General features: G+C 45.4%; 1 protein-coding gene across 2 annotated transcripts in view; it reads left to right on the forward strand.

The window, feature by feature from the left end:
- The window catches only part of ABCF1 (ATP binding cassette subfamily F member 1), a 45,917-nt gene that overhangs the window by 10,066 nt on the left and 9,453 nt on the right, over positions 1-26,398 (forward strand). The window contains exons 7-20 of one of the 2 annotated variants that reach the window (XM_072989177.2): positions 1,388-1,450; positions 2,842-2,907; positions 3,676-3,762; positions 5,712-5,786; positions 6,776-6,895; positions 8,332-8,424; positions 11,679-11,801; positions 15,309-15,409; positions 15,685-15,770; positions 17,629-17,768; positions 20,235-20,383; positions 21,930-22,013; positions 22,736-22,860; positions 25,481-25,593. In XM_072989177.2, coding sequence (XP_072845278.2) covers positions 1,388-1,450; positions 2,842-2,907; positions 3,676-3,762; positions 5,712-5,786; positions 6,776-6,895; positions 8,332-8,424; positions 11,679-11,801; positions 15,309-15,409; positions 15,685-15,770; positions 17,629-17,768; positions 20,235-20,383; positions 21,930-22,013; positions 22,736-22,860; positions 25,481-25,593 — 1,425 coding nt within the window. The remainder of the gene's footprint in view (positions 1-1,387; positions 1,451-2,841; positions 2,908-3,675; positions 3,763-5,711; positions 5,787-6,775; positions 6,896-8,331; positions 8,425-11,678; positions 11,802-15,308; positions 15,410-15,684; positions 15,771-17,628; positions 17,769-20,234; positions 20,384-21,929; positions 22,014-22,735; positions 22,861-25,480; positions 25,594-26,398) is intronic. The other variant, XM_072989180.2, reaches the window with a different exon arrangement.

A 26,398-nucleotide genomic window follows, 5' to 3' on the forward strand; every position in this document is an offset into this window, starting at 1 on the left:
TTTGTATGATAACATTTTTGTATGATACCATCCTTATCTGCTAAAGAAGTCACTGATGGAAGGCATGATCAGGGCCGGCAGAACATTTTTCTGCCTGAGGTGAAAATATCTCCCCCTGTTCCACAAACAGAAGCAAGCTGGACTGATATTTGAATGTTACTTGCACACTGATGACAGAACTGTATCCTTCCCTGCACCTGAAGGAGGCATATGCACACTTGTGCCCTCAGAGGGAAGGAAATGCCCAGGGTATCTCAAGAGGTGACGTGGTGGGACCACTACCTCACCATGTTCACCACTTGAGGTGGCTGCCTGAATGAAGTTGTTTTTGTCTCTCCTTGAACAGTGGAGATTTCCCTCACGGGAATCATTAGAGAATAACTAACAGCAGGGCTAGAACACATGATTTAAGTGTTCTTAAGTTCTGACACCGGAATGTTTTGTCACCAGGTTTTCCCAATACTGAAAAATACCGTATTTGCCGGCGTACAAGACGACTTTTTAAGCTCCAAAAACATACCTCCAAGTGGGGGGGGCCGTCCTGTACGCCAGGTGCCAGGAAGGAGACGCCGATGACGCCGTTGCGTGAGGCCGCGCTGGCTGGGGAGGAAGGCAGGCGGGCAGGCAGGCAGTGGGTCCGGATGGAGGGAGGGAAGCAGAGCCATGCCTGAGCGGCCAGAGCCCGCTCGCTCACCTGCCCAGCCACTTCCCCCTTCCTTGCCCTCTCGCGCTGAGCCAGCTCACTCGCTCACCTGCCTGCCCGCCACCCACGTGGTCACCTCCTCCTGCCACCGGCCATGAACTTCCCCGTGAGTGACACGGGGCCCTGCTGGCCACTTCCCCCTTCCTTGCCCTCTCGCGCTGAGCCAGCTCGTTCGCCCGCCCGCGTGGTCACCTCCTCCTCCTCTTGCCACTGGCCATGAACTTCCCCATGAGTGACGCGGGGCCCTGAGCGGCCAGCGGCGCGCACGCTCGCCCACCACCCGCCCGCTTCTCCTCTTCCTCCCACCACCCACCCAGCCTCTTCCTCGCCCTCCTCCCCGCCGGCCATGAACTTCTAGGGCGGGCCCGGGCAGAGCCCTGGGCAGCCGGCGCCGCAGGAGAGCCATCCACTCTATATTTTGAGTGGACAAATTGGGGGGGGGGTCGTCTAATACGCCCAGTCGCCTTGTATGGCGGCAAATATGGTACTTCAATTCCTTAAGTAGGAACGGAAGACTTGAATAGATCCAGAAGGTTACACTACTAGGGTTTTTCTGTCGTTTAGCCAGGTCTTTGTCCTGCAGCTGCTCTGTAGCTGGCAGTGTAGAGAAGTCTAGCCTGGGACCCTTGTTTGCATTTTTCTCGTGAAAACAAAAATCACTAACACCCGTCTGTGCTTCTCCAGGCAGGTTCCGACGATGAAGAAGAGAAGAAACCCAGCAAAAAAGCTTCCAAAGCCAAACAGAAGGTTAGTCTGTGCAGTTTTGCACAAAGCTCTTTTAGTATGATTGTGAGTCAAGAATGCTGGGCAGACCCCAATTTGCTCACCTTTCCTGGGGCAAATCCTCCTCTTACGTGGAAGTTCCTTCTCTCAAGACCAAATACACAAATAGTCGCTGTGTTGATATATAGAGAAAATGCATTCTGCAGCCGCTTGGGGGCATTTCTGTTTTTATGGCATATTAAAAACAGGGTGGGGTCGTCATTGGCAACGTCTGGGCCCACTAGGAGTTTTGAATCTCAGCTTCGAGAAGACCTGCCTATTTGATGTGTTGCCTGCAGCTCCTGGGAACTGAAATCCAAAATACCTGGAGGATCAGAGGCTGCTGTTTTAAGTTGACACATCTGTGCCATCCAGATATGTATGGGTACCAGTTCTGTCATTCCTCATGCTAGAATTGAGGGATACTGTTATCTAGGGTGGAGAAAATGTGGATTGTGGGTTGTGTATGGCTTCAAGGCTATTCCTGAGACCCCGCAAATGTTCCCATAAAATAGGGAGGGGGAAGGATTGCTCCAGGAGACGGCCTTTCCTCTGACTTGGTGTTGCCCTTGGTGGAATGCTGGGATATCGACATTTAGCCCCTTGTCCCAATTAAAGTTGACCGACTCTGCTGTAGCCCAACTCATCTGCAGAGCATCACGGGAAATGAATCTTACGATTGTAAAACAGATTTAGTTCTCATTTGTTATTTTAGTTATTACATTTTAACTCACCTTTTCACTAAAAACCCTCAAAGTGGCTTTCAAAAGGACAAAAACAGATAAAGTCACATGTAGCTTTTAAAAAAACCCTCTATAAACCAGACCTGCTTTGAAAAGTCATTACAATTAAGCAAATCAATGAGAAGACAAATTGGGAGGAGCTTGTGGATTCTGAGGGTTAAACTCCTTTTTTCGTTCACTTCTCCTGCCTGGACTGGACTGAGAAAGGAATCCACCCATTCCTGGGTGGCTCCTTCCTGCACATTGAGAAAGATATGTTTTCGCCTCCTTAAAAGCAGTCAGAGTGGAAACGATAGCAATCTTGGGGAAATGAGTCCTTTCCACAGTCTCAGTGCCCCATGGAGGGGGGGGATACCTTTGCCTGCATGCTTGTTAGGCAGACTTTTAAAACCATTGACCTGATACAAGCTCAGCCCTGTATTGTGGCCTTTCTAATAATGAAGCAACACAAGAGGCACCCTTCAGATACAGACTGGTATCCGTTCCCACCTTTCTTGGAAAGCTTAAGAGGAAGGGGCTTTCACAGTCTCCTTGCTGAATCTCTCTAAAGGCAAGGTCCCTAAGCGTATATTTATGCTACCTATGATAGGAACGATAGAATACGAGCTAGAATTTTTGGACTTTGTTTTTCAGGAGGAGGAGGAGGAAGAAGAGAGCAAGCAAAAGAGCAGAAAAAATGAGAAGAACAAAGGAAAACAGGTTCGGTGGTTCAGTGTTCTCATGAGCAGATACTCAGTTTTTAATTTTTATCTAGCAATTTTATTTCCTGTTTTTCAACAATGAAACATCCACAGGCTACCCCATGGTTACCTAAGCTGTTCAGATTGCTTTCGGATCCTTCTGTTGAGTGTCTTCCAGTGCCATTTTTGTGCAGGTCAGATTGAGGTTGCTCCCATTTTACAGATGAGCAGTTGAGGTTGAGGCTTTGGTGGTCCCATGTTTCTGTAACTACGCTTTCTATACCATAATGTAACCTTGGTCAATGTTAGCTCTTCTGTGCAGATATTTGTTCTTCATTACCTGTGCAGATCGCATTAAAATACATCATTTATCTCATTTTAATTGAAGTCCAAAAGGGTTCTGGGTTGTACAGTGGCTGGCAAATTTGGAGAGAGCCAAGAGTCATAGATAATCAGTAGAGAGCTGTGACAGCAAAATATTGCTTTTCTTCTTCTCCCAATCAAAAACTTCGGGAGATGAGGAAAGATTCAATTCCCAGGGCAATGGGAACCAGAATCCAGAGAATTTCGGGTGAAATTTTCAGAATTTGAATTTTGCTTCAAATTTCTAATAAATTCACTGAAGTCTGAATGCACGTGGAATTTCTTTCTGCTACAGACAGGGCATGGGGGAGAGAATGGATAGGACCCTCCCGGTCTGTGCCCCTCTTCTGCTGTTGACCACTCCCCATGGCCTCAGTGGGTCTGTCCACACATTTATTTTCTGTTTGTTCTCCTGCCATCTCAGAAAGGAGGCTCAACAGTTGCCATCTTGGATCAGAGTGATGAGGAAGAAGCCGTAGAAGATGTGAAGAAACCCAAGGACAAATTGAAGGTGGGGGAAAAGGAGAACCTGAGAAAGGGACTTCCAGGGCCATGGAGGACATCTAACAAAAGTGGCACGGGGTAGACAGGCAGGAAAAGCCGAGGCTTTGGGGTTTCTGTGCCTGATGGTTAAAATATCTTAACGGAGCTAATTAGCCACAGTTATGCTGTCCGAACGTCACTCCCCCAGCCTTGGGGCTGAGCACCAATCTGAATAGTGTGTGGTCTGCTCTTGAGCCACTGCCAAACCTTCCTCAGTTTCTCCAAGGCAGCAGCTCCTGGGTGCCTGTTAAGACATTCTTCTACAGCATAAAACTCTGTCCTTTGGTATCCTAGTGTAAGCAGGAATCGGCAGCCCCTTAGTTACAAATTCACAAACAGGAGGGGTTACAGCAGGAGTGGGGAAAGCTGATCCTCCCCAACTCCCCATTTCCAATATAACCTTTAAATTTTTTTGAAAAAAATGGGTTGGGAAATCATTGCACTAGAAAGTATGAGAAGGCCTTCTGAATTAGAAAGAGAGAGAATGAATGAATGAATGAATATTTTAGGCATGATTAGTGTGGGAGGATTTACAGCTCTCCAGGGGTGGGGACGTATGGTTCCTAGACCTTTGGATGTCACTTTTCTGAGAAAAGGGACGTGGTGGCGCTGCGGGCTAAACCACAGAAGCCTGGCAGTCGTAAGATTGAATCCACGCGATGGAGTGAGCGCCCATCGCTTGTCCCAGCTCCCGCCAACCTAGCGGTTCGAAAGCATGCAAATGCGAGTAGATAAATAGGGACCACCTCGGTGGGAAGGTAACAGTGTTCCGTGTCTAAGTTGCACTGGCCATGTGACCACGGAAGATTGTCTTCGGACAAAACGCTGGCTCTATGGCTTGGAAATGGGGATGAGCACCGCCCCCTAGAGTCGAACACGACTGGACAAAAATTGTCAAGGGGAACCTTTCCTTTCCGAGAAAAGTGCCTGTATGGCTGGGGCGGGAAAGCTGTGCATCCACATGTTTTCTCAGGGCTGTGAAACCTCCTACCTCTGGAAAGACCACACTTGAACAGGCAGAGTTTTAAGCTGCTCTTGTCCCCATGGTCTTATTTGGCAGGTTGGCCTTTTCAGCCACAACTCTTCTCAAACCCAGTCCAATGAATGTCCTCCTCCAGTGACCTTCCTTATTTTCCATCCGGTTGAGCAGCGTGCCTGCCTTCCACTTTCCGTCACTGCCTGTTCTACTTTTTTGCAATGTATGTAAATGAAAGAGCCCCTTCTAAAGAGGAGAGCTTCAAAAATGAAATTAGATTGGAAATTGCAAACCTTAGATTGGCCTTGCTTGGTACTTGGGTGATTTCTATGGAGCACGACACTTAGTGGTATAGGGAAGGATCCTTGTTATCAGCAAGGATGGAGGCTTTGTAGCATCCAGAGAACATTCAGTTTGTTAACTTAGTTAACTGACCTGGTAGCCATAGAGGGTCCTAAGGAATCTGTGCAGGCCGGTGGCAGAGGGACAGATTTCTCTGTATATCCTCCACCTCATGGCTTCTATGAAGGCTGACAAGGAAGGGAACTCTTAGCAATGTCTCTCTTGCCAACATGCTTGGAATGTTGCTTTCCATACTTGACACAGAAAAGGGGCTTCCTTTTTTCCATGGCTTGCATGGAAACCCAGGATGCTGCTTTCTTATAACTAGGTAGTTCTTTGCAAGGCTGGACTTAACTCATCTTGCACCAAGGGTGGGGTACATCTGGCCCCCAGCACTTCCTGGGCTTTGTGATCCCTTCCCAATGGCTATGCTGACTTAATGGATGTTTCGGTTCCAAATGTCTGGAATGCCCTATGTTGCTCACCCCTTCCCAAACCAAAGGAAAAAAATTCTATGCGGATGGGAAAGTCTCTCTTGTAATGGCAGCCTGTGGTTTCTCTCCCTCACACCCCCTTGTAACTTTGGGTTCTTCTTCCAGTCTGCAACCAAACAGGCTGCTCAGCCTGATGAAGCTGCGAAAAAAGCCAAAGGCAAGAAGACTCTGCCGAACAAAGTAAGGGAGCCTGCAATTGTTCCGTGTTGCTTTTAGTTCTCAGATGTGAGCAGATATTGAAGAAAGCTGGGGGGGGGGAGGGAAATGATTCTTTGGACATGTGGTGCTGAAGGAGAGCTTTGTGGATGCCCTGGACTGCTAGAAAGAGAAACAAATGGATCCTAGATCAAATCAAGCTTGAACTATATCTCTGGAGGCAAAAATAATGAAACCGAAGCTGTTGTACTTTGGGCACATCATGAGAAGAGAGGTTTTTCTGGAGAAGACAGTAATGCTGGGAAAAGTGGAAGGCAGCAGGAAAAGCGGACGCCCAAATAGAAGATGGATTGACTTCCTAAAAGAAGCCACAGGCTTGAGCTTGCAAGCGCTGAGCAGTGCTGTTGAGGGCAGCCCATACTGGAGATTGCTCCTTCATGAGATGACCATAAGTCAAGGGCAACTTGACAGCACAGAACAACAACAGCTAACCAGACATTGAGTGTGTGCTGTGATGGAGACTATACTGGATGAATGGAGGAGAGATAAGATCCCAACTTTTTCCTACAGCCACATTGTGCTGTCATTGAAATCCTAATTTTATCAGTTCATTGCCATTATCTGTTAAAGATATGAAGTGGCCTGAATATAAGAATATTATAATGAACACAGTTTTCCAGTCCACTGCATTAATCAAAGGCTATGCTATGTAGGCACTGATTTTTTTTAATATGCTAAACATGAATTTTGCTAAAAGTAACTAAGTTCTAAATCCCTTCATCTCCCAACTTATTCAGGCATATATTATGACCATCCTTGTAGTTTTCCTGCTTTCAGGAACCATAACGTTTTATGGTTTTATTTCTAAGATCTACTCTATTCTATTTTGCGACTCCTAGCCAATGAATGGGGAAAAGTTTTCCCCGACAATCCCATCATATCTAAAGAGCTTTCAGGGGTTCAAAACCTGGTGTATCCTATGGGCTTACTTGAGGCTGTGCTGGCTTTTTCAGAACATGTTTGCTGCTCTAGAGAACGAGGAGGAGGAGGAGGATGAAGAGGAGGGGGATGAGGATGATTACGAGGAAGACCCCGACAAGGGCAAAGAAAAATCCAAGCAGAACAGCCAGCCGGTAAGGGTTCCCCGCCTTCTGTCCAGGGACACTGTGTGCTGTGTGAATTATTTGCATTGGCCTGCTGTCTGTGAGAACTACGAAGGAGCTAACCTCATACATTGCTTTTCCCTCAACCTGCATAGAGTGTTTTGTATGTACTGTATCAGTACATGTACAGTGGTGCCTCGCTTAGCGATGTTAATCGGTGCAGCAAAAATTGCTGCTAACCGAAAACATCGCTAAGCGATTTTAAAAAGCCCATAGGAATGCATTGAAACCCCTTCAATGCGTTCCTATGGGCTTAAAACTTACCTTTAAGCGAAAATCCTCCATGCGGCTGCCATTTTTGCTGCCCGGTATGCGAGGAATCCGTCACAGAAAACAGCGGGCAGCCATATTTTTTACCTGGCGGCCATTTTGGAGCCACCGATCAGCTGTAGGAAAAAGATCACTATGCGATAATCGGTAAGCGAAACAGCTTACTGATCATCGCAAAGTGATTTTTTCCTATTTAAAACGTCGCAATGCAATCGCTTTTTCGATTGCAAAATCTTCGCTAAGTGGTTTCGGCGTTAGACAGGGCGCTCGTTAAGCAAGGCACCACTGTATGTACAGAAGTGAGTACACCCTCACATTTCATAAATATTTTAGTATATCTTTTTATGTGGCAATACGAAGAAACGACATTTGGCGACAATGTAAAGCAGTGAGTATACAGCTTTTATAACAGTGTAAATGTGCTGTCCCCTAAAAATAACGCAGCACACAGCCATTAATGTCTAAACCACTGGCAACAAAAGTGAGTTCACCCCTAAGTGACGATGTCCAAACTGGGCCCAAGTAGCCATTTTCCCTCCCTGGTGTCATGAGACCCGTTAGTGTCACAGGTCTTGGGTGTGAAGGGGGAGCAGGTGTCATCGCTCTCACTCTCTCAGACTGGTCTCTGGGGAAGTTCCACATGGCACCTCATGGTAATGAACTATGTGTGGATCTGAAAAAACAGATGGTTGCTCTACATAAAGATGACCTAGGATATAAGAAGTTTGCTAAAACCCTGAAAGTGAGCTGCAGCAGCACGGTGTTTTTATCCTCCACCCATTTTCTTACCTTCCTTCTACTGTACAATCTTGTGTAGTGTGTGCTGTGAACCAGGTAAGGAAGAAGGAGGATAAGAGGTGAATAGATGGTTTCTCAGGTTATGACCTATCCATGCTCTTGGACCCATCAGCAACTTTGCTGCCTGAGGAGACCACATGGAGACGTCTCTCCTAGTGGTTATTTGTTGCAGGAGTTATCTTAAGTCCCTTGGAAGCGTACTATAAGTAAAAAAAACATATAAGCTGTATGCTTCTGAGGGGAACGTTTTCCACTGCAAACATTCCATAGTCACCATTCTTGGTCTTCTTGCCTGTTCCCATTTGCTAACATGAACGGGCTTCCTGTGAATTCTGTAGCAGTCGGAGGAAGAGGACGAGGAAGGAGAGAAGAAGGAAGATGATCCCTATGCACACCTTAGCAAAAAGGAGAAGAAGAAACTCAAGAAACAGGTTAGATCTCTATCAGAAATTGCCCTTGCTCTGGTTACGTCTAAAAAAATCTTATCTCTAGAAGAAAGGACTTGTGGTTTTCTCCATCTCATCTCAACAGCAGCCATCCTATTTGTAATTTTTTATTTTCTCATCATCCTTTGACTTCCTATCTTTTTGCTGTCTTCGTGAAAGGGAGGAGTTTGTTCAATGGCAACAATGAATGTGCTCTGTTGCCAGTGTCCTACCCTGGGAAGTATGTAGGTGTGTTGTATTGAGGAACCCAAATGCTAGAGGAGTAGGAGAACCTTTGGCTTTCCGAGTGTTTTAGCGTTGTCTCCCAGAAGCTTCAGCCAGTGTGACCAGTAGTAAGCAGTGGTGGGAGCTGTGGTCCAGATTACATCTGGTGACCCGGAGTTTCTCCGTTTCTGTCCTGCAGTCGACTGCTCCTGTGGCCAGTCCGTAGGCCTGTGGGACATTGCGCTCTTGATAGAACCAAGCGCACCTCCAACGTGTATATAACGCTTTCCCCTTATCACAGGTTAAACACAGCCAGACCCCAGCCTCTGAAGCTGGGGAGATGGTCAGGATCATCAGAGGAGCAGTCTAACTTTGACTAGCTCTGGCAGTCTTTGTTTAGAAATATTGCACTGCCTTGTACAGTCACATCTTAGAATTGGTGTTAGGCAGTGGATGTTTTGTACTGTGTTTATTCAGGCAGGAGCTATTTTTTCCTACGTCAGGAAGACATCTATTATAGTGCCAGTCCCCAAGCAGTCAGCTGTGGTATCTCTCAATGATTACAGACCAGTAGCTTTAACATCTGTTGTTATGAAATGTTTTGAGAGATTGGTGCTGGATTACATTAAGGCTAGTCTTCCACCTTCTTTGGACCCATGGCAATTTGCATACAGGAAAAATAGATCTACTGATGATGCTGTGTCCATTGTACTCCATACTGTATTGAGCCACTTAGAACATCAGGGAACTTATGCGAGGCTGTTGTTTGTGGATTATAGCTCTGCTTTTAATACCATTCTACCAAATAGGTTGTTTTTAAAAATGATCAACCTGGGATTACCTCAGGAGATCTGCATGTGGATAAAGGATTTTCTGACAGATAGGCCACAGTCAGTAAGGATGGGATCTCACCATTCTTCTACCCTGGTACTAAGTACAGGAGCTCCCCAGGGCTGCGTGCTAAGTCCCTTCCTCTATTCCCTGTACACACATGATTGCACCCCACTGTATAACACCAATGCAATTATTAAATTTGCGGATGATACGACAGTGGTGGGGCTCATAAATAAGAACAATGAGTCTGCTTATAGAAAGGAAGTACAAAGGTTGATACTTTGGTGTAAAGAAAATCATCTCACACTTAACATCAAAAAAACTAAAGAACTCATAATTGATTTTAGGAGGAAAAGATATGTACATTTACCACTGTACATAAACGGTGAGGAAGTGGAGAGAGTTGGTAGTTTTAAATTTCTGGGTACTTACATCTCAGAGGACCTCTCATGGACTATAAATGCCAACATGCTAATGAAGAAGGCACAGAAGAGGCTGTATTTCCTGAGAATGCTCGGCAAGTTAAATTTATCTCAGCATTTACTTCTGTCATACTATCGTAGCACCATTGAGAGTGTCCTAACCTATGGCATTCTGGCATGGTTTGGGAGTAGCTCTGTAGCGGACAAAAAAGCTCTACAGAGAACCATTAAAATTGCCCAGAATATCATCGGGCTCCAGCTACCAACCCTGGATGACATCTTCACATCCCGCTGTCTAAGGAAATCACATAGCATCCTGAGAGACTCTTCCCATCCTGCTTATAACTTTTTTGAACTGTTACCATCTGGCAGAAGATATAGAACAATTAAGACTCGGACCACACGTTTTCTCAATAGTTTTTATCCCAGAGCTATAACTGCAATTAATAATGAGCTTAAAGACCACCAGCAGTGAATAATTAGTTGGACTGTGTAACTTGGCCTGCGGTGTAGATGTTTGTATTTTTAGTGGGGGACTTTTAGTGGGTGGGGAGTGTTTGGGAATTTTATGTGTGTGCATGTGTCTGGTCTCTGGGTGTCTGTGAATTTCGTTGTATGTGTATATACTTACAATGACAATAAATTATTATTATTAAATTTAATTTAATTTATTATTAAATTAAATTAAATTAAAATTGTGGACTCAAAACCGCTTGTAATAGTCCATTAAATTGCAACTCACTGGTGTTTAAATAGAAGTCTTGTACCAATTGTTGCTTCTAGCACAGACAAGTGCAACCATTTTAAATCTTTATATACCTTGCACCACAATTTTATTTTTATTTTTATTATGGTGTATTTATTGGAATTTATTTGCTTCAAATTGTCTCTGAATATAAGCCTCTGTTGATGAGTATGGGATAAGTAAATGATGTGTGTGTGTCTGACCTCAGTCTTAAATGCAGTTTGTGGGAGGCAAGGCTTATTACAGTGGTGACTCACTTGATGACGATAATCCGTTCCGTTCAAATTGCTGTTAAGCGAAATCGTCGTCAAGCGAAAGTAAAAAACCCATTGAAATGCATTGAAAAACGGTCAATGCATTCCAGTGGGTGAAATGCCTCATCGTGGAGCGAGGATCCTCCATAGGGCGGCCATTTTCCAATGCCTGTAAAGCAAAGAATCCATCCTGAACACAGCAGGGAGCCATTTAGAAAACCCGACGATCAGCTGTTTTTGATTGTCGTTAAGCAAAAAAAATCTATTCCCAAAGCAGGGAACCGATCGTTGTCAAGCGGATTTTCCCAATAGTGATCGCAAAAAACTCATCATAAAGCAGATTTGTCATGGAATAGGGTAATTGTCAAGTGGGGCATCACTGTAGTTTCATTAGAACATCCCATAAATGTGTTGAGGTTGGAAGAGAAAGATCTTCCTAGCTAAGCCATGATCTTTCTAGGCAGGAGGTATCCATGGTGAAGGAATGTGGCTAGAGCTGAGGAGGAGATAATGGAGCGGAGAAGATTCATACCTGAGCCTGAGACTTTCCCAAGACTGTTAAGGCCAAGAGCTGGGAAAGAGATGGCAGGGAGAGAAAGAGGCGGGAGGCCAAGTCATGCTTCACTCCAAAGTGGTCTCCAAAGTGGCAGAATCCACATTTGGCGAGCATTTCCCTAGTTGCAGCTGGCCGGGGGATAATGGGTGAAAGAAAATGAGGGGGCAGGGGCCCTGTGGTGTTTTGCTGGTGCCTTGTGGTCAGAGCTCTCTTGGTTCCCACAGATGGACTTTGAGCGGCAGGTGGCAAGCCTAAAAGCAGCCAACGCGGCAGAGAATGACTTCTCCGTGTCACAGGCAGAGCTGTCCTCTCGGCAGGCCATGCTGGAAAATGCCTCCGACATCAAGGTACAGTATCTCATTCCACCCACCTTTCCCCGCCTTGCCCCTTGCGTGTCTGTTGTAGCTTAGTAACAAAGCAAGCAGGTCGCAGGTCGATCGGCTTTGGTCCGGTTGCAGACCTCTCCGTTGAAAACGTTTGGAGAGCAAACCCGCTTGCGATCGTAGCTAATTTGTTGAGTGCCGATGTTTCATGATCCCACAAACGATTTCAGGCATTTAAAAAAATCTAAACGCCTTCAGTGTTTAAAATAATTGTGTGCCATTGAGTCCATTCAGATTGACAGCAACCCTTTTTAGGGTGTTTTAGGTAGACAGTACTCGGGAGCGGGTTACTGTTTCCGTTTTCCGGAGGCTCCTTGGAACTGTGCAGCTGGCCCAAGGCCACACAGGCTGGCTCTTCTGGGAGGCACGGGGGGGGGGGGGACTGAAGCCCCAACCTCTGGGTCACGCTGCCAGAAACCTAACTCACCGAACTATCCAGCCGACACTTCCATGTTAGGGCTTTTTAAAAGCAAAGTCATAATACAGGCATTATTCCTGTAAATGTTGCGCAATGCTATACGTATAATTATATCGCAAAATGCAATTAAAAATTAATGCAAAGGCATTATGAAATGTAATGTACAATGTTTGATGGTTTGTCAAGGCCAGTGTTGACTGGAACTCCTCTCCCTTCTGTTTCTCTGAAACAGTTGTCAAGAGACCATTGGGCTTTCGAGGCTATTAAGAGCAGGATGAGTTAAGGCTTAATATGTTCAGCAGTGATCAGCAGTAAGTTATGTGCCATTTGCAGCTTCCAGGTGGTTTAGGTGTGATTCCTGAACAATGTAGGAAACTGAATGAAGGTGGAATTAAAAGGAATTATGCATGCATTACTTTAGTTATTCATCAAAATATTTATATCTTACCTTATATCCAAGGACCATGGGGTGCCATACAGGCAATAAAACCCCACCAAGCGATTTAAAATAGCAGTTTAGAACAGCTAAAGCATTTTAAAACAGTTTGAAACTCATTAAACACAGTATATGTTGTATACATTAAAACAGAATATGCTGTATATATTGAACCAGAAACCAATTATATATATCCAGAGAGTCTTCCTTGCCCAAGCTGTCTTGGGGTTATGGGAGTTGTAACTGCAAACATCTATAAGGCCTTCAATTCTGGGGACGACTTCCTTAATGATGTAGTCATATTTCCTTGTCCCCTAATTTCTCATCTGAAGGCTCTCTGATTAGCAGGATCAAAGGATAAGCCATTTCTGCTCTGTCCTCTTTCTGTCTACAGGTTGTAGGATTACCTAATGCAGTGGTTTTCAACCTTAGGTCTCCAGATGTTCTTGGACTACAATTCCCGGAAATCCTGGCCAGCACAGCTAGTGGTGAAGGCTTCTGGGAGTTGTACTCGAAGAACAGCTGAGGACCCAAGGTTGGGAACCGCCAACCTAGTGGAATAATTTCCCAGTTGATGGATCTACTTTCCCCTCTGCATCCTTTTTCTTTATGTCTTAGTTTCCCCTATACAAGGAGCTGACCTTCTGGATAGCTTAGTGGTTTAGGCCAGTGGTTCTTAACCTGGGCGATAATGCCCCCCCAGGGGGCGATTTCATTTTTCAGGGGGGCGGTAGAACGAAAAGGGGCGGTGTGGGGGCGCTGGAGCAGAAGGGGGCGGTAGGGGGGCGCTGGAGCAAGCCAAACCTGTTAAGATGGCTACAGCCTTTTTACAGTGTGCATGAATATATATTTTCCTCCAATCTTAATTTAGTTTCAGAATTTTCGTCTTGAAATTTTTAGTTCCTGTATTGTGGTTTGTTTTTATGCCCTGTTTATATTTCTTTTTGCGTCTTAAAATTCGATTGCAACTAAATCATTAAATGTTACTTTTTGGGGGCATTTCATTTTCTTGGAATTGAATTTTGTTTTCAGGGGTCATTGGATTTAAGTGTAATAAATAAATAAACAAACAAACAAACAAATAAATAAGAAAGATATCATCACCGCGGGGAGGGGGCGATGATAACTTCCTCAATGGCTCAAGGGGGCGTTTCTTTCAAAAAGGTTAAGAACCACTGGTTTAGGCCTCTGGTTCCAGATTCAGAGGTTGGGAGTTCAATTCCCCACTGTGCCTCCTTGACAGGGATTGGACTTGATGATCCAGTGGGTTCCTTCCGGCTCTACACTTCTAAGATCATTACTTTTCTGGAAGAGTGTTCAATCCTACAATCCTCCCTCGTGATCTAAAATGATAGCACTCCGGAAAAGCTGTACTGCTTCGTTCTGCTTGTTGCATGAAGTAGCCCGAAGGGAGCTCAGTCTTCACAGGGCTGACTTCAGAGTCCTAACGTGTTGGAAATTGCAGGTCACATGGGGACTTGTTTACGTAGGAGGGAGATTAATCGGTTTTTGGAGCGGGTGCAGTTAATGCTTGGCGGCACTGGGCCACAGGCCAGTGTGCTTACATGTGCTGGACTGAGGATTAGAAGCAATAAAATAATGGGCAGCACAGTTTTCTTACATGTGGTTCCCAAACTTTTTTCACTCGCATACTCCCTTGGCAACCCGTTTCCATAAATTGTGCCCCTCATGTTGGGGAACGGGGCTGGGGGGGGCACGACTCTCCACCCTCTCATCTTTGGGCCGCTTCCTCATTGCGTCTGGTGGCATGTAGGAGCACAACAGCAACAGGGTTAAAATCCGTAAGGAATTTTGTCCGATACAAACTGCCATGGATAGGAAAGGAGCAGGTGGCCCAGGCACCTGACTTAGTTGCGGGAACAAGAACAAGAGTCTTGGAGTGAAAAACAAGTTGGCTGGGCTTTGTGAGTGGGGAGAGAAGGGTTTTTTTCACCACCCAGGTTATAAATAAGTGACTTACACTGTTGACATATGTGCCTTTTCCAACCATTATTCTTTTTTTTAAAGTACACCTAAATGTCCTGGTTGTACCTCTGGGAGCAGACATCCCCCAGTTTGCAAATCACTGCTCTGTGAATTAAGTCTCTGGCTGTGAAGCCAGAGGCTGGGAGTTCAATTCCCCACTGTGTCTCCCAGAAGACTTGACTTGATGCTCACAATTATTATTATTATTACTGTTCGGTTGGTCATGACAAAGGTTTATAATTCTCAGTAAACATAAACATAGCAGATTTTGCATTGTAGCATATTTCTGATCCTTGACATCAAAAGTCAGATCCTCCCTCAGTTTCTTTTCTCTCCTCATCCTTCTTTAACATAGAAAACAACTTTGAATTTCAGAGGGTTTTAAAAAAAAAAAAACCAAGATTATGGAAGTTTCAAGAAGTGTAGGTACTCAATGTGCTTCATCTTAAACCAGGGTTTGTTTTCTATCTACCTGACCTGTAGCAACATTTTTTAAACAATTTTTTTTTAGGGGCAGGGCGAAAGCGGTAAATACAGAATCAAAATGGTAGTGGAATTGTAAAGAACAGCAGAGTCAGGCGCAGCTTTAAAAACATGGAAAGGTGGCTAATATCTACATCTTCTATTGCAGCTAGAAAAGTTTAGCATCTCGGCTCATGGCAAAGAATTGTTTGTCAATGCGGACCTATATATTGTGGCCGGGCGCCGGTATGGTCTAGTGGGACCTAACGGGTAAGTATTTTGTGTGACTTGGCAGCAGGATCATTTTATTTGCTTTTTTCACCAGATAACAGAATACTTGTTCCGTGTTATCTGTATTGACTCCTGCTTCTGGAAAGACATGGTGCTGCAGTGAGATTTTTGGAGAGTGGGCTGAATGTGGTCGCCCCCACCCCACCCCGTGTCCATATTAACATCAGATCTCATTCTCTTAATTATGTGAGGCTCCAGCCCCCCCCCCCCTTTATGTGTGCCATGATTTTAAAAACCTTCCCCTCTCTTTCCAGGAAAGGCAAAACCACCTTGCTAAAGCACATTGCCAACCGAGCCTTGAGCATCCCTCCCAATATCGACGTACTTCTCTGTGAGCAAGGTAAGAAAGGAAAAAGGGAGTTTTGCTTTCTGCTGAGTCCCCCACCCCCACCCCACAGCCAACATTGCTTTCTCATCCTTCTCTGGGATCCAGGACAGAAGTCTATCGTATAAATAAATAAATCATATCCCTTGCTATTTTAGGACATATCAGAGCTTTGGGGATTTTTTTTTCTCTTTTAATTGGATTACAACTCCCTGAAATTCTGAGCTAGCGTAGCCATGCATAGGATGAGTGTGATTTGCCACTTGTGTGGGGTAAAGTATTCTCTCTTTCTGTCTGCAATGCAGATAGATGTGTTTGGGAGCTCAAAGGTGGAAACGTCTTGGAAGAAAGTCTGGTAAAGACATAGGGGAGCAATTTTAAGATGCTGAGAAGCAACATCTTAGCAGCTGCTGCAGACAATCTTCAGAGTCCCAGGATGATACATTAATATCTGCATCCAGGTTGCCCTCACCCGTGTGCTTGCAGCAATGATGTTAGTTTATTAATTAATTGCATTTTCTATTTGGAACTTTGTTGTATAAATAATAAAATAAATAAATAAGTTGTATCCCTTCAAGACAGTCCCGGAACCAGCCAAATCAGGGAGCTGGACAAGGGACAGATTGGATTTGTCTTCAGTGTGGAAGGAATTGTCACTCTCAAATTGGCCTTCTCAGCCACACTAGACGCTGCTCCAAGTCCTCTATTCAGAGCACCTTACCATAGTCTCTCGACACTGAAGGATACCTACTATGTAATTGCATTTATATTTCTTCCTTCAGTAAGGCTGGGGTTAGGGGCACTAGACTCCCGTGTAGTTCAAAATCCTTCAATAGCTCTTATGCCCCCCCCAAACATAGCTACAAAGTAAGAATGGTTGATTCGCACAAATGCATATACACCTTCCCTGATACATCCCAGCATGCCCCAGTACCCTCCCTGGCTGCCCTGTGGAGTTGCTGTGAAAGGTGAGGGCCCTAATCAGGCTGCTGCCATCAGACCAGGGAATGCCTCGCTGCCAACAACAGGGCCCTAGGTAAGCCCAAGACTCAACTTTCTCAGGCCACTTCCTGGAGACCAATAGCAGCACAGCATTCATTCATTCATTCATTTGGGGAAAAAACATGGATAACCAAAACTATCCTGTTCAGATCCTTGCAATTCAAGGGAGAACTGTATATCCACCCCACCTTTCCTCCAGCAGCCTCAAAGCGGGAACTGGTAGTCTGTGGTAATGTGGATATGGACGTTCTCCTGGGCCATTATAGCCAGTAGCTCTTGACTCACTCCATAAATCTGTCTGATTCCTCCTAATGCCATTTGGGGGACGTGGCCAACACCATACAGTACTGCTGCAGAGAACATTAAAAGTAATCATCAATCATTCTTGCATAGTGCATTCAAGATGGTTTCGCAGGTATTATCTGGTTGTCATCCTACACAGAGAGAAAAGTGTCATGCAAGAGAAACCAACTGACCGGTCCTTCTAACAAGCCTGCATTTAAAGGCAGTAAGACGTGTCTTACTCTCCCCTGTATCCCAGATGGTAGGGATGAGGCAGAGAAAGAGTAACATTCCTAAGACAATTTTGTATGAGGCCCAAGGCAAGAACTGGACCAGAGACTTCTTGCTGCCTCCCATAGCAAGACATTCCATAATTTTTTATTTATTGTTTTATTACAGTGTGTGAATATGAGCCAGATTACCCATTTCTTTGCAGACGTTCTGCACTCCCTGTCCATTTCCTTGAGTTTTTTTTTAAGTATCTGCAAGTTTTCAGTGTCCTACCAATCAGAATCCCCCCCCCAAAAAAACCCTCCTGCAAGGGTTAAAAGGCTGCTCCCTTCATGTAGCCCTTTCTCATCCCCCCCAGAGGTGGTTGCAGACGAGACCCCGGCGGTGCAAGCTGTGCTCAAGGCCGACACCAAACGGCTGAAGCTGCTGGAGGAGGAGAAGCGTCTGCAGGCGCTGCTGGAGAAAGGGGACGACACTGCTTCCGAACGGCTGGAAAAGGTACTTGGGAACCATTGTCCCTCCTGAGGGGTGCTGCGTTTCTTTTTTTGCGTACGGCAGGGTTGAAGACCTTGTGGCCCTCTGGATGGTGTTGGAATCTGGTTTCCATCAGCCTCAGCTAGGCTGTCAAATGGTGTGAGATGATGGCTGTGGTAGTTCAGCATCAGCTTGGAGGGTCACAAATGCCCCAGCTGTTTCAATAATACAGTGGTGCCTCGCTTGATTATGTTAATTCGTTCCAGCGAAATCGCTGCAGAGCTAAAACATTGTCAAATGAAATTAAAAAAACCATTGAAATGCATTGAAAACCGTTCAATGCGTTCCAATGGGCTGAATACCTGCTCGTCCAGCAAAGATCCTCCATACGGCGGCCATTTTCAGTGCCTGTAAAGTGAGGAATCCATCCTAGAAAACAGCAGGGGGCCATTTTCTTCAGCCGGCGGCCCTTTTGAAACCCGACGATCAGCTGTTTGCTGATTGTCGTAAAGCACAAAAGCCATCGCAAAAACGTCGACGTAATGCTGATTCGTCGTAGAGCGGGGTAATTGTCCAGCGGGGCACGACTGTACATTAGCTCTATATTTTCTTTTATTTGTTGAATTGATACTAAGTAAGCTTATGAGGTTGCAAGAGGAGAAACTCCACAGAAAGATGTGAAGTGGTTGCGTACTTTGTCATATGGCAGCGGTTCCCTACTTTGTATAACCCAGGTGTTCTTGGATTGCAGTTCCCAGAATCCTTCACACCAGCTGTGCTGGTACAGGTTTCTGGGAGTTATAGTCCAAGAATACCAGGGTTACCCAAGGTTGGAAACCACTGTCATATGAGCTGAAGGTAAAAGAGCCTGAGGCTTGATATCTCATCATAGTCGTGTCAAATGTTAGAGGGTCAATTTGTTGGCCATTTTCCTTCAGTATCTATGAATACAAAGTTGCCGGTAGGTATTTTCGTTTTAAAAAATGCTAAGTAAGGAATGACTACAGAAGAACTGTGTATCTTTAATAAGAATACAGTGGTGCCTCGCATAACGTTTGCTTCGTTTAACGTTTTTTTTCGCTTAATGTTTATTTTTTCAGAGTCAGATTGTGCTTCGTATAACGTTTTTCCCTATGGGCGATTTTCACATAGCGATTTTGGGACCATGCTTCGCTTAACGTTTTTGGTTTTAGGTCCCCTGCTTCACTTAACGATGTTCATTTTTTTAATTACAAAAGTGTCTCAACATGTTGAAAAACAGTTTTAAATGCTTGGAATCGTTAGTGCACCTTCTAAAATGTGTGCATACTTAATTTGGCGTTGATCTGACTTTTCGTGAATTTTTTGTGAATTTTTTTCTCCCCCATAGGAAACAATGGAGCTGTCAGATTTTGACAGCTGTCAAAAGTTGGGGGGAAAAATTCACCATAAATTAACGAAAAGTCAGATCAAAGCCAAATTAACCTTTGCATCCGTTTTAGAGGGTGCAGAAGCTAATCCAAGCATTTAAAACCATTTTTGACCCTTTTATGACACACTTAAATTTGCAAAAATTGACTTCTCAAAGCCATTGAAATGTACTGAGTCGGCTTCAATACATTCCAATGGAGGAAACATTGTATCGTTTAACAATGTTTCCTATGGGTTTTTTCGCTTAAGGACGCCAATCCGTGCCTATTGGAACGGATTAACCGGTTTCCAATGCATTCCTATGGGAAATGGTGTTTCGCATAAAGTTTTTTTCGCATAAGGTTTTTTTTTTGAACCAGTTAAAAACGTTATGCGAGGCACCACTGTATTGAAGAAATTGTTAAAAGATCTTCTATATCTTGGTTTAGAGATTGTAACCAAATCAGAAACTGTAACGAAAAAAATTGAAAGGAGACTTGGCAAAACAGCCATGAAGGAACTAAGAAAAATCCCATAAGAGTAAGGGCTCTGTTTCTGGAAAGTAAGTTTAAGACCATTTCAGTTACTGTGCGCCGATGTGAATGCTCGACAGTGAAAAACAGCTGACAGGAATTAATTGATTAATTTGAAATTTGGTGTTGGAGCATTATTTTCTGGATCTTGCGGACCACTGAAAAAGATTGAAAAGTATGTTCAAGCTCAAGTCAAGCCTGAACCCTTAATGTGAACTGAAATGATTGAACTGGGTCTATTATACTGTGGCCATTCTAAAAAGATAAGACTCACTGAAAACAATGTTTAAAAAAATTAAAAGTAGTAGGAAAAGAGAGAGGCTGAGCATGAGATGGATTGACTTACTTAAAGGCAGCCATGGTCCTTAAGCCTGTAAAGCTTGGGCAGGGCTGTTAATAATAGGGCCTTTTCAGGGCCCCCGATGCATAGGGTTGCCATTTGTTAGAAGGGACTTGACAGCACTCAACAAGAGGATGCTGCCATTTAGCCCATTGTGAGCATATCTGAAATTGGTCTCATGTTACCATGCTTGTTTCTCTCCCCTCTCTCTCCCCTTTCCATGGCCAGATCTATGAGGAATTGCGGGCCACGGGAGCGGCAGCCGCAGAAGCCAAAGCCCGGCGAATCCTAGCAGGTTTGGGCTTCAACCCTGAGATGCAGAACCGGCAGACCAAGAAGTTCTCTGGGGGCTGGCGCATGAGGGTGTCCCTGGCCAGGTAATGACGAGAGTAGAGAGAAAGGATGTGGCCTCTAGAGAGGCGGGAAGTCATACATCCGGGGGGGGGAGGGGGGGGCTTTGGCTTAGGGTGACCGGCCGGATTCCTAGTTCACAGCTCACCTCGCCTTCCCCGGTGGACCTGGAGGAATGCCACGGAGTTGTCTGCCTTTTGCTTCACCAGGGAGATCAGGGAACTGTCCCAGGGAGCCCTGAGGATCCCAGCAGGCCTTGTAAATGTCCCAAACAGCCTTTTCTCCCTTTCCTGTGCTTTTGACACAGAGCAGCCTTCGCTCATTAGCCTTCAGTTAAGAGTCTCTCATCCCATAAGTGTCAGAGATCTAAATTGCTGAACTAGGAACTCCAGAAGACACTCGCTTGGGAGAGTTTATTTTAGGGCCTTTCAGAAGAAATTGACTGGTCACCCCTCAGTGGGAGAGGGGCTGGAAGGATTTAGCCAATAAGCAGTGACTGGTGTTTTGACCTGAAGGTGCCGTCCACACAGAAAAGAAGCCAGCCATAAAATGTGCCATATATACACAGGACGCAGGGCAATACTGTATTGGAATTTAAGGTTATGAAACATACGTATTTACAACCATTTAGGATGGACTTCTCCTGTCAGAGAAGAACACCAGATGAAAGGGCATAACGCTTTAAACTGAAAGATGGGAGAGATGCTCAGATTAGGAATATATGGGTCTTGTCTTAAAGGCACCCTAAGTAGAATTGAATTTTATATACAGTGGTGCCTCGCACAACGGGCGCCTCGTAGAGCGATTAATTCGCTCTACGAGGCCGTTTTTGCGATCGCAAATGCGATCGCAAAACGGTGCCCGTATAGGCGGGAAATCGCAGAACGAAGGTCGGTAAGCTGCTCGCTTACCGACCTTCGCTTTGCGACCCGCCGATCAGCTGTTCCGTGGCTTCAAAATGGCCGCCGGAACAACCGAAAGGGGCCGGGGTGCAGTGTTTTCGCACCCTTGGTAAGCAAGGGGAGCGTGCGAAAACGCTGTGGAAGCCCCGAAATGGCTGCGCGCAACCATTTCGGGACTTCTGGCAGCGTTTTCGCGCGCTCCCCTTGCTTACCAAGGGCGCGAAAACGCCGCACCCCGGCCCCTTTCGGCTGTTCCGGCGGCCATTTTGGACCCGCCGGACAGCTGATGGCAGCCATTTTGGCGCCCTCGTTGTGCGAGGGGAGGGCGCGAAAATGGCTGCCAGCCCCTGGGAAACATCGCACAACGGTAAGTATTCTATGGCATTGGAACGCATTAAACGCTGTTTAATGCGTTCCAATGCCTTTTTCTGTTCCGTAGTGCGATGTTTCCCACAGCGAAGGTTAATCCGGAACGGATTAACCTCGCTGTGCGGGGCACCACTGTATACTGTACGTAATTTTGTATATTATGTTTTTCTTGAGAGACTCTGCACCAGATATTTGATCACATAAGCTCTCAGTTTGCTGTCAGAGTTCAGTCCCTTCCCTCATGTTCAGGAGGTGTATGGCTGTCAAGAGAGTGGCCTTGCTAATGATTTTCCCTTTTCAGAGCACTCTTTATGGAGCCCACATTACTGATGCTGGATGAGCCCACCAACCACCTGGATCTCAACGCTGTCATCTGGCTGAACAAGTAAGCTGCTGGCTGAGCTGTCTTTGGGCAGGAGAGGGTTAACTGGTGTGGCTGTGTGCCTCCTTAAGTCCCGTAATAAAAGCAGCTCCATGGAAGGGTGGGTGATGTGGGAAGGACAAAATCCCAGGGTCAAACAGGTAGTTGAAGGGCAGGTGTGTTTGTATGTGTGTATGAAGTGATCACATTTGAACAAGATTCCCAGGGTGTTTTTCTCTCTGTGTGTGTCTCTCTCTCTCCACACACACACACACACAAACGCACACACATACAGAGAGAGAGAGCATGCATTACCATATTTTTTCCATGTATAAGATGATACTTTTGTCTAAAATCTTTATACTAAAAAGATGAGGGTCGTCTTATACACAGAAGTAAGCTGAGGAGAGAACAAAAACAAGTGGAGGGGAAAGCAGGGATCAAAGCAATCCTGCAGGACTTTGATCCCTTTCCCCCTCCACTTGCTAAGCCCCGCTTAGATTTCTTAATTTTGGGTTAGAAAAATGGGGGGGGGGTTTGTCTTATACATGGAGCATCTTATACACAGAAAAATACGGTAAGTCTTTTTTAAATTTCATGTCATCGTTCAACAGGATAGCAGATGCTTAGTTATTAATTGGTGGAGATGCTGCACTTATTCACATTGTTTCTATCCTGAAACGTTTGCTTTGCCAGTTGTGTAATTTTAAAGGAAGGCCTTGAAATGCTCCCTCTTCTCGTTATAGCTACCTTCAGACGTGGAAGAAGACTCTCCTGATTGTTTCCCACGACCAGGGCTTCCTGGATGACGTTTGCACAGACATTGTGCATCTGGATATGCAGAAACTCTTCTACTACCGGGGAAACTATAGTGAGTTGAATGATACCCATTTCCTACCCAACGCAGGGCAGTTAGGAAGTGACAAGCTTAGGCTTCAGGACCAGTTTTTCTGAGAAGGACAGTCAAGAATGTACAGTTCTAGCTTACTAAGAAGCTTGTAAATCTCCTTATTTGTACGAGTGATTAACTTTTTTGGGGGTGTGTGTGCAAAACTTACGAATCTTCATCTGTGACATGGAAGCTGTCTGTGAATGGGTTCAGCCCTTGCTGCTAGGCACAGGTCGTGCAGTCTAAAAATTCTGCAATTATAGTCTAGACCCCAGGAGGCTCCTTTCCCCAATTCCCATGTTAAAGATTGTGAAATATTCCTTGGCTCCTCAGCCATTCTCAACCCCCCCTTTTTTTTACCATGCCCATAAACTCAATATGAAAGAAATACAGGCCAAATCAGGATTGCATAAATCACATAATGAACTTTAAAAGTTGGTGTGTGAAGAATTATTTCCAGTCTGTGCCCCCCCCCCCGTCAAATATGCCAACCCTCCGTTTCCCCCCACCCCACCCCGGGTGGCGGGGCATGAAAAGAACTGCTCTAGCTCATCTGAGTTTCTTTTTGCTGAATTTTCTTTCTTATTCCTTCTGTATTCCTATAAAAAATAATTAGGTTGTGTTGGCAATTTTTGATCCTTTCTCCATTCAGTGGATTATCAAATACCAGGAATTCTAGTTTCTGTTCATTGCAGTCAAACATTGTGGGGTCTCAGAAATTGTCTGTTTAGTCTCTTTTCTGTATTTAAAATATTTTTGTGCTACCTTCCTTGGCCCGGTCTCCCGAGATGTCAAATAGTTAGGTACTGGTGGACATTCCCTGACATGATTTGATGTCTGGTAGCGTTTGATAGATATTGAGTGGATACATTGATATCAAAATGGACAAAAGAAAATGTGGAGGTGGATTTGGGGAGCAGATTTATTCCAGAAGGGGTACGTAGCTGTGCTAGTGCCACTCTTACGTCTGAGGAAGGGGACTTGTCCCCGAAAGCTCACCTTAAAACAGAGCAGTCAGTCTTGAAGGTGCCACAGTATTTTTGTCTCCTTAGGTTTATTTCAGCTATGTGATACATTTTGGTATATGGCTACTAACGTCCTCCGTCATAGCTCAAGCAACTCTCCTTCTTACCCATCCTGTTCTAAATCTCAAAATTCTCGTACTAAATCGGTTCAAAATCTCCCTTTACAGATTTGGATATTAAGTATTTGCTCTCTTCCTATTTCAGCAAAATTGCTTAATACCGATTGTAATTTTTGCTTTCATTCTTGCAACTGTTTGTGTGCTGGGATAAACTGAGAGAGGGCGAGCGCAAGTGAGAACATTTTCCCTAAGAAAAGAAGCAAGCTTAGGCAATGCTTCAGTTCCTTTTTCTAAATACAAGCCTAGGCAGTGTTTGGGATGAAGTCATTTTTGGGAGGCCTCCCAAAAATCCTCTTTTCCATCTTGAATGCTACTAGACTGTGCAATGGCGATGCCCTCGAGTCCCCTTTCTGGGCACCTCCTTCCATTGTAGATATGACATCAGTTGCTTTCTTTGTTCTGAGGGGAGAAAAAAAAGATGTGTTTTGTGGTTTGCTTTCTCTCTCTCTGTGTGTGTGTGTGTGTGAGAGAGAGAGAGAGAAAGAGAGAGAGAGAGAGAGAGAGAGAAATCATTGCTGGGACAGGAGAAATGGAAGTATCACTCTCCCACACCACTTTACTGTGAAGGATAAAGCAGCATTTGCACCGGAGACAGTGGTGCCTAAAATCCTATCCTTCCCCTTCTCCCTCTCTCTCTCTCTCTCTCTCAATCTCTCTCTCTCTCTAATGTATTTAGTAAGCAAGAGAGCCTTGTGACTGGCTTAAACAAATACATGAGCATTTCCTTCTTGGTGAGAAAACCCTCTTTGCCCTATTCTCTGCCTTCCCCATCTGGCTCTTCTTCTAAGAAACCGAGACTCTGTGAGTGCTGACGGGGAAACAACCTTTTATTTGGACGCTGGCATAACTGTGGCAAGTGTCTGAACTGTGGCAGATGACGTAAATGTGGGCAGAGGCGCTCCTCTTGAGACTCCCCCCCCCCCAGCCCTGTCCTGCTCTCCCAACTGTATGATTTGTGACTGTTCTCTAAACGGATCCTTGTGTTTGTGTCTTGTGGCAAAACAACAGAGAGTGCTGTGGGCCCCTTAAGGACAAGTAATATTATTAGAAGATGAGCTTTCTTGTGTTATATCCCACCTACATTTGTAGTTTCTCTTATCAGAAATGGCTTGAAGCTTCCCTTTCTCACTTGAATTAGCCTAAAGGAAAGCCTGACATCACCCAGCACTGGCCTTTAATACAGAATTATTGTCAGCTGCATTTTGACTCTGAAATGAGTCTCCTAGGTTCAGAATGGGCTCTGAGGTTTCTTAATGCTAGGTATCTGTTTTGCAGAGATTGTGTGTGCTTCGCTTCTGCTTGATATTGGGATTGTAGTAGCACGAAGCACAAGAAACAACCCTGCAAGGAATCCTCTCACTCCTGCCCTGTTGTGTCTGTCTGGCCGCAAGCAGAGGCATCGGCGAGGTCGTTCCTGGGCTCTCGCGATCAATCTCTTTCCCCCTCCTCTCTTGTCAGTGACTTTCAAGAAGATGTATCAGCAGAAGCAGAAGGAGCTGCTTAAACAGTATGAGAAGCAGGAAAAGAAGCTGAAGGAACTGAAGGCTGGAGGGAAGTCCACGAAACAGGCAGTAGGTCTTCAGCTTATGGTCTGTTACAGCCGTGGTCCCCAAACTTTTCTGAACCACAGACCGCTTGGGGGGCAGGGTCTGTGCATGGGGGGTGGGGCACCCCCACTCACAGGTAGATTTGGTGCATTTGCGTGGGGGCGTGGGGCGTTGCATGCTCGCAGGGGGTGGTGCGCTCGCACAGATGGGTGTGGTACGCTCGCGGGTGAGTGGGGTGCACTCGCATGCATTTGCGGGTGGGCATGACGTGCTTGCGTGCATGTGCGGGTGGGCTTGCCATGCTTGCGCGCACGTGTGGGTGGGCGGGCTGTGCGCACAGGTAGGCATGCTTGGGGGGAATGTGTGCGCGGGGCCGGGAGATCTATCTCTGTGGCCAGGCCTTGCGAAGGCCACGGATCAGCCGCGGATCGACGGTTGGGGACCCCTGTGTTAGAGGACCCTCACCATCTGTGGAAGAAAAGTGTTGCATGATTAAATTTGGCATTGTGTACACAGCTATATCCTGCAGTATTTTTGTGTTCTTTTTTCCTGGGAAATAGCTACCGTAATTGTAGAGTTGCAGAGAGGCAGGCCTTGATCTTTATCCTTTTGTGTGGCCTCAGTTTGAGACAAGACTTCTGTGCCAGAGGGGAGGAGCGTTCCTTGCAAGACTGGGTCTAATATGGCCACACTAGTTGCTGGACTACAATTTCCAAAATTAGAGTGGGCGGGGGGTATTCTGAGAATTGAAGTCCATCAGCTTCTGTGGATCCATGTTTGGCAGCCCCTGCTTGAAGGCTGTAATCCTGCACATAGTTAACACGAGAGT

This window comes from Pogona vitticeps, chromosome 2 (assembly GCF_051106095.1).
Source record: "Pogona vitticeps strain Pit_001003342236 chromosome 2, PviZW2.1, whole genome shotgun sequence".
NCBI lineage: Eukaryota > Metazoa > Chordata > Lepidosauria > Squamata > Agamidae > Pogona > Pogona vitticeps.